This window comes from Morone saxatilis, unplaced genomic scaffold (genome assembly GCF_004916995.1).
Source record: "Morone saxatilis isolate NCDOM2014 unplaced genomic scaffold, NCSU_SB_2.0 Contig24, whole genome shotgun sequence".
In the NCBI taxonomy this organism is placed as follows: Eukaryota; Metazoa; Chordata; class Actinopteri; family Moronidae; genus Morone; species Morone saxatilis.
The window spans coordinates 39,441-47,715 of record NW_023339807.1 but is presented as its reverse complement, the minus strand read 5'-3'; the positions used below and the strand labels follow the sequence as shown (position 1 = coordinate 47,715).

Sequence of the window (8,275 nt, the reverse complement as noted above, 5' to 3'; positions counted from 1 at the left end):
TCAATTATTGAACCGTGTCGCTTCTCGTAGAGGAACGCGGAGCATGCATAGCGGTATAGGATTTTGGAAGCTCAAAACAATAAACACACTTCGCATTTTTCGGGTTTTCAAGGCTAACATCAGCAACCTTGGACACACCCCAACATGGAGCAGTTTTACATTTCATCTGGTGTTGCCGTGGTGTCCGTCAAATAGCTAGATACGAGCCCCTGCAAACCTTTCAAAAACACCACAGGTGTCTGGCTTCGCGGACATGATGAAATTAGCAGGGAGGATGATGCGACTACCGCCGAAGAGTAATAACATAGATAGATAAATACTTTATTTATCCCGAGGGAAATTCAAGCATCCAGTAGCATACGAAACTGGTCAGAATCACGTCAGGATGTACAAAAAAGTGTTGTATTTGAACAAACTACTCCTAAGGAATTTATCGGATCTACTAAATATTGCTGATTAAAAGTTGTGATATTTGTGACTTTTTGTCAAAGGTCGTCTCTGTGGCGTGCCATCAAAGTTGACCCGGTTGAATCGAATGTCAAACTGTGACACCATTTCCAGCAATTTCAGGGCTTCTATTTTACCAAACTCTTCCTAGTGAATTGATCATCACGACTTCCAGTCGACTCCAGACAATCCAGAGAAGTTCAAAATGTTGCATTATCAAAATCTTCATCAAACCCTAACCCTACTGCTAAACCTAACTGCAGTACAGATTCTCCATTTGCACCTAAACTTCACGTTTAGGTGCAAGAGCCCTGGCCTAAACACATCTAAGTGCCAATATTCATGTCGCGGTCTACAAATGTTATACTTGCACGTCATGTGGCCACAGCACACCCCAAGTTGAGTGGAGTGCGGGGGCCCGATCATCACTGCTTTCTGTTTTAATTGGTATCGTTATTGTTTAAAATCTAATTGCTGATAAAAGAAATAGATTTTTAAAATGTGGTGACAGTCGCCTCTCTCCTTCTGTTTTTCTCTAGGTCATTGTTTTGGAGTCCAGCAGTCGGTTTGGAGGTTGGCTGTGGTCCACCAGGAGATCAGATGGGGCAGTGTTTGAACATGGACCTAGAGGGATTCGACCTGCTGGGGCAGTGGGACGCAACACACTCAATATGGCGAGTTCTACCATAGGCTATAGTTAGTGGTGTGTTAACTAATGATTTTCTGTCATAAACACAATTTAAAATCATGAATAAACCATTTAAAGATTAATAATTTTCTTTATACTGACTTGTATGTTTATTATTACAGATGAAAATGCTGTCTGATACTCACAAATAATGACCTTACACTGTAGACTCAGTAGATTTAAATGGTCATAATCAAACAAAAGGTCCAAGATACAAGAAGACTGTAAAATCCACAGCAGGTTTAGGAAAAATACGTTCTGAACTGAAAAAAATAAGAACTCAATACATAATTAGGAACTATGACCTATGCAGCTTGGTGTTGATTAGACCTTAGGAGAACTTGGGGAAAAATACTAAAAGTAGACAGTTCCTCCAATAGAAACATGCAACTTCTGATTCTGAAGGATTTATATTCACATTATTATTCTGCGAGAATAAGCAGAAGATAATAATACATTTGTTGGGGCATCCTGGTACCTCACCAGGTAGAGCTGGTGCGCTATGTACCAAGGCTGAGCCCTTGCTGCACCAGCCATGGGTACAACTCCAACCTGTGGCCCTTTGACAACCCTCCTCCTTTCCTGTCACTCTTCAGCTGTCACTATCAATTAAAGGTGGTCAAAAAAAAAAAAAAATATATATGTGTGTGTGTGTGTGTGTGCGCGCGCGTAAAAAATTTGTAAACATCCTGAACTTGTCTCTCCATTGTGTCACTGCTGCTGCCTCAGCCAGGAGACTGTAAGGACTCAATAGTATATCTTTCCAATATTCAATTTAAGAGGAGACCAGACCATACCTGTGTACACAATGTAGAAAATATCTCAACAGACAAAAAAATTACATTATTATAAAGTGTAATGGTGTGTGTTTGTGTTTATTTTTGTAGGTGGATGACCTGGGTCTTGGGGGGGAGATTCTGCCAGTCACGCACAGTCATATTGCCTCCAAGAACAGATATCTGTATGTCAACCAAAGGCTCCACAGGATGCCTTCAGGAATAAGGTAAGACTGGTTAGAAGATAATTCTGTTTATAATTGGCTAATTAGTAGTTAGAAGAGACACAAGTTTAAATAAATCTATAAGAATAGCAAATTTGATCTCGGGTCACATTCTATAATATGTTTTCATACTCTGCCTTCAGTAGCTCAATCATTACAGCTTATGTTGAGTTACAACAAGTGGTGTTCAAATCCATACAATATTTAATTGCATGGAGGTAACAATGACACTGATTAAGTCTTAAGCCCAGCAACACTGCACGCGTCTGCATCTTGTCTCTGTCGGGGATTGTCTTGGTTTTTATTTGGGTACCCATGTTAAGCAGCCAAACTGTGATGCTTCACTAGAGAGCTGAGGTCTGGCCTATTTTTTTTCTGAAATTTGCACGATACCCAGTAAAAATATACAGTTAAAATGTTCATAGTCATATTGATATTATACTAGCATACATATACATCTTTTACTACGGTTTCAATGTCTAAATCTGTAGAAAATGTCACAGACATGAAAAAAATATACATATATTTATATTTATATATTTATTTATAGTTTTATTTTTTTTTTCACTCAACATTTCCTGTATCTGTTTTAGATGAAAAACTCTTTCACTATTTCTATGGACAGAATCCATTCATTTGTTAAGACTTTTTTTTATTGTAAACTGTCAAAAGCAAACAGTGTAGAAATATAGAGTTGGCAGCAGCAGCAGTCTCTGTGTAGACAGCACTGGTGTGTTCAGTGTTCAGTAAGGCAGCCATCATGCACTACTCATGTGTGGCGTGTGTCCAGGCCGTTACACAGTTTGCACGGGACACACCTGTGGGTCTGTGTGTGTCCGTCTGTCCCCATGGGCTCATTCTGGTCCTCTTTCTATGATACACTCTCTAAAGCTCTCAATAGACCTGGTTCATGCTTTTGCCACTCTTGTAGCCTGCAGGCGTATTTTCAAGGCTTAAAGACTTAATGTCCTTCTTATACTTGGAGAGAAAATTAAGTACAGTATCAAGGGTTGCTCCAATCCTTTTCATCGAACTTGATATCTTATTTTCTCCATTGTTAATTCTATTTCCTCTTTGGAGGATTAAGATCATTCATTTAGTTTATAAAGCAAATGGAACTATTTGTATATGCAGGATTTTGTGTGCGATTGGTTGTGCAGCCCTTTGTGCGATACATATTTCGTTGTTGTTGTTCTTGTTGTTGTTGCTTGTTTTTTAGGGCCTGAGCACTGACCTATTGTATCTGTTAGAATTAGCTATTATTTTTCTGCCCCTTCACTTGCATTTTTGGAGGCCTGAACATGCTTGAAAACTCCCGAAACTTTGCCAAAAATTCAATCGTGGCAAATATGTATGTATTCTTTGAGATCCGTGCTCGGGCACCACAAAATGGCTAAGCCCCCCCGAATCAGCCCCCAAGACACGGACGACATTTCATGATTAAAAGTTTTGCTATTTGCGACATATTGTTGATGGTATGTGATGAATGTGGTGAGTTGTCATTGAAGGGTGTGGGGTCAAATTTTGAGGTACCACCAGAACACACGAATTTGCTAAAACTTCGGTGTACATTGTCCAATCGGCCCCAAACTTCACTTGTCTGATAAGAGTCTGGCCCTGAACACATCTAGGTGATATTATTCAGTAAAAGCAGTAGTGCCACCTAGTGGTGAAGGGAAATGTCATTTTTATACTTTAATGTATATCTCCCAGCATTTGACCAAGTCCCTTAAAATGATGACGATACCATCTTATCAATCTTATAAATTTTTTTCCAAATTACGTTGCCAAAGTGACGAATCAGTTAAATCAGCTTTCGTGTTAACATTTGAAAATTTTTAGGGGGGCTCAACAGCCCCCCTAACAACAAAACTTCAGTCGTGGCAAACATTTACGCATTAGCTTTGGTCCCACACATGGGTGTCGCAAAATGGCTTAGCCACCCCCGAATCAACCCCCAAGACATGTACGACCGACATGTACGATAATTGGTACGCATGTGTATCATGATCGGACAAGCAAAAAAGCCTTTTGGACCCATAACCCTAAACCCAACAGGAAGTCGGACATTTTTTTTCAGGTTTCATTTGAACAAAATCTAATTCAAAATTGGTCAGTACAGTAAAAAAACATTGCTGATTATAAGTTATACTATTTGTGACTTTATGTTAAAAGGCGTGTCCTTGGCTTGCCGTCAAAGTCGGCCATTTTGAATCAATGTCAAACTGACGCCATTTCCGGCAATTTCAGGGCTTCTATTTTAACAAACTACTAACAACAGGAAGTAAGCCTTGTGTGGCAATTGTGATGTGATTTCTGTGAAATTTTCAAAGCTTGGTGTTGACACGATGTACTAGTGCATAACCCGATGGCGACACACCGCAAATTTGATTTAGTTTTTATTTTTGAGTTCCTCCCATATGTATGTAGGTTTTTTGTCTGTGCAAGCATGGTTCTCATATTAGGGGCATCAGCTTGTATACTGATGCTGTGGGCCGGTGTATGAATGAATTCGTTTCTGTTTGTGAATGTGTTTCAAAGGGTGAATGTGGCATGTAGCATAAAAGCACTGTGAGTGGTGGGAAGACTAGAAAGGCACTATACAAGTAGAGTCCATTTACTATTTAAAAGTGGGTGATTTGTCCTTTCAGATAGATGGATGTTGTGTATTGACAATACACAAGATGTGGGGAAAAAAATCTGAACCAGAAAGAAAGAGCATAAAAGACAAAATGACAACACAAGGAGAAAATATATTTGGTCTCTAGCTTCACGTCTGTAAGCTGGCAGTAAGAGCTGATAGCACTGCGGTGGTGTGTTTTAACCTGGGGGCAAAGCTGGGTGTGTTGATCTTGATGTGGGCGTGTTATGAATATTCCAGTTACTCTGTTTCACTTTGACTACATTTGACAGAAGACTGGGAGACAAATCTGTTATTTAGAGAGTCATAGCTACAACAGAACAGAAGAACAGAAAAGTACTACAGTCCGCACTCTGTACTGTGGTCCGTGCTTAAACTGCAATGGGATAAAGAGAGAGACAGACAAAGGTGCACAGCAACAACAGTAGCAACAACAGTAGCAACAACTATACTAATAGAAATGTGCAGAAAGAGAGAGAGAGGAGCTCAGTGCATCATGGGAAATCCCCCGATAGTCTAGGCCAGTGTTTTTCAACCTTTTTTGAGCCAAGGTACACTTTTTTCATTGAAAAAATCACGAGGCACACAACCAGCCCGAGAAATGTTAAAAAATGAAACTGCTAGCTCATATTTAACAATTATAAAGTCCATTCTCGTCAAAAGTGTCTTTGAATAGAAATCAAAAATAAACACAAAGAAAAATAATTTCTACTCACTCAGTGTTGAAACCTGGCGTGTTTGGATGAACACAGAGCTGATATCCTAGGCGGCAATCGAAGAAAGACACACACAAGCTTCTTCCTCCAACAGCTCTCAGTCTCTCTCTGTTTTTAGTTTTATAGCAAATGAGTCAGGCTTGAAAAGCCGCCTCACACAGATTAATGTCGTGGAAAATGAACCAGCCCGAAAAATGTTGTAAAAAATGAAACTCGCTAGTCATAGTATAACAATTAAGTCCATTCTGCGTCAAAGTGTCTTGTGATAGAACAACACAAAACACAAAGGAAACATCATTTCTACTCACTTCGTGTTGAAACCTGGCCTGTTTGGATGAACACAAAGCTGATATCCTGGGCGGGAATCAAAGAAAGACACACACAAGCCTCTTCCTCCAACACATCTCAGTCCTCTCTCTGTTTTCTACGTTTTATAAGCAGTCAGGCAACTGAAAGCTCGCCTCACAAGAGTTATGTCGTGGAAAATGGGAGCACATGTCAAAAATAAGCTTTGTTTGCCAGAATGGGGAACTCGCGTTGGCAGTAGCCAAACCAAAAACTGTCCAAAAAGCCTAGATCAGCAAAGAGCTTGCTTTAAACCACCGATTTTGGTCTCAGTTCACGATTAGTTCTCCTGCCTCCTGTAAAGTCACTGTCCTTTCCAGAACCACTGATGGCTTGAGCTGATATGGGTCCCCTAACCCAGTCAAGGCAATTCAGTGAAGGCTGAAGAGAAACTAAAATGATATTTCTCCCCAAGAAGTTTTCAAATGGTTAAACTATAGTATCTCACACAATGCAGCAGTGGTTAACATTTGCCATTTCTTGGATCCAGTGGGAACATTTCAAGGTTGCCACTTTCCACATGTTGTTGCCAGAGGTGCACCTTTGAACGGAATCCATTTATTTTATCTGTACTTGTAAGCAGGTTTTCATTTCGGCCTTGCATTCGTGTGTTCAGTTCATTCAGATGATGAAAAATATCTGCCAGGTATGCCAGCCTTGCACACCACTCATCACTTGCAAGCAGCTTTACGTATCGGACCCCTCCCGTCCGTTTGTCAGAAACACTTTAAGCTTAGCAGCTCCGATGACACACGGACCAGCACCTTGCGCGCCGACAACGATCGGAACCTCCGTATGAAACAGCAAGGCTTTATGCTCCGCTCCATGTTCCCTGCCACACAAAGATGCAATATGCGACTTTTCCCACCCAGGTCGTGACTTTACAAAGTTTTCCTATGCGCACAACATCATCTGGTAAAGTCTTGGCTACGAGGGCCTCACGATGTAAAAAACAGTGCGTAACAATCACATCTGGGTTTCTTTCCTTCACTCTGCTTACAAAGCCTTTGGTGCGACCAACCATGGCTGCAGCTCCGTCAGTGCAGACACTCGTGCAGTTTTCCCACTTAAGTCCTCCTTTTTCAAGATATTCTGATGTGACCCGAAAAATTTCCTCTCCTGTTGTTCTTTCTGGCAATGCCTTGCAAAATAGGAAGTTTTCTCTGATTGCGTCTCCATCCACAAAACGCACATTGGCCAAGAGTTGAGCATGTCCACTAATATCAGTAGACTCATCAAGTTGCAACGCAAATTTCTTACTGATACGGATCGTTTCCAAAACCACACTTTCGATGTCTGCAGACATGTCATCAATACGTCTGGAAATTGTGTTATCTGAGAGAGGAACTTTGGCTATTTCTTTAGCCGCTTCAGGTCCGAGCATCTCATTTACAATGGCTTTGCAGGCTGGAAGTATTAATGTCTCTGCCACAGTGTGGGACTTTTTTGATTTAGCTACAAGTTCAGCAACGTGATAGCTAGCTTTAAGGGCTCTCTCATTTACCTTTGTGGTTTTTCTCATGAAAGTTGCCTGTTTCTCCGTGTGTTCACGCAGGCGAACAAAATAGTCCGCATTCTTGTTTTGAAGCGAAGGGTGTTTCGTTTGGAGATGGCGTTTAAGCTTACTTGGGACCATAGCACTGTTGGATAGCTTTTCACCACACACCAAGCACAATGGAGTCGGTGCTGTTGCATCCCCGGTGAAAGTAAATCCAAATGAAAGATAGCTTTCGCTGTATTGCCTCGAGACTTTGCTCGAGCTCACCGTCTTTGCTTTCTTTTGACCTCCACTCATACTAGGGCCTTCATCTGGGTCCAAATTTTGTCCAGGGTCCAGTTCGGAGTTAACATTTTTCCTTTTCAAAAACTTCTCCATCACTGTCACTGTATAGTCTCGCTAGCCACAATGCCACTGTCACCGCCACCTGTCGCATCCATGCATCACTAATTCTCTTGTCTCAAAGTACAAGGCAATTAGCTACCTGCTGCCACCTACTGATATGGAAGAGTATTACATGATAACTCTGCCAGTCACTAGACAGCACAGACACTCGACTCGTTTTTTAGACCAATTAGGTGAAATTGGATCATTTCCCACGACGTTGAAAAACGCTGTCATATACTACTGTCACTAAGTTTCAGCAAAGTTATTGTTATTTAGTTACCTACTGCAGCTTTAACGCTGTACTGATAGTAGAATATATGATGTAACAACAATATTCTGTTCTAATACAGTAATAAAACAATTATGAAATAATTGTGGAATATGGAATATGATTATGCTATAATAATTATTACACTACAATATATTGAAAAACTTAAATTAACAGCCTGTGCTTTTATTATATATTAAAGCAAAAAAAATAAATAGAAGAAAATATAAGCCTGCCTTTTTTTGGGAACAGGTCTCTATGGGACCTTTTAATTCCTTTTGCACT

At 40.5% G+C, this 8,275-nt stretch overlaps 2 protein-coding genes across 2 annotated transcripts in view; one reads left to right on the top strand and one right to left on the bottom strand.

The window, feature by feature from the left end:
- The window catches only part of LOC118335669 (dual specificity tyrosine-phosphorylation-regulated kinase 1A-like), a 6,589-nt gene extending 5,716 nt beyond the window's left edge, over positions 1-873 (bottom strand). Inside the window, exon 1 of the mRNA XM_035672094.1 lies at positions 815-873. Within this exon, the coding sequence (XP_035527987.1) occupies positions 815-873 (59 nt within the window). The remainder of the gene's footprint in view (positions 1-814) is intronic.
- ppox (protoporphyrinogen oxidase) overlaps positions 1-8,275 on the top strand; it is a gene marked incomplete in the record, with an annotated part of 54,413 nt that overhangs the window by 7,330 nt on the left and 38,808 nt on the right. Inside the window, 2 exon segments of the mRNA XM_035672509.1 lie at positions 987-1,121; positions 2,023-2,138. Coding sequence (XP_035528402.1) covers positions 987-1,121; positions 2,023-2,138 — 251 coding nt within the window.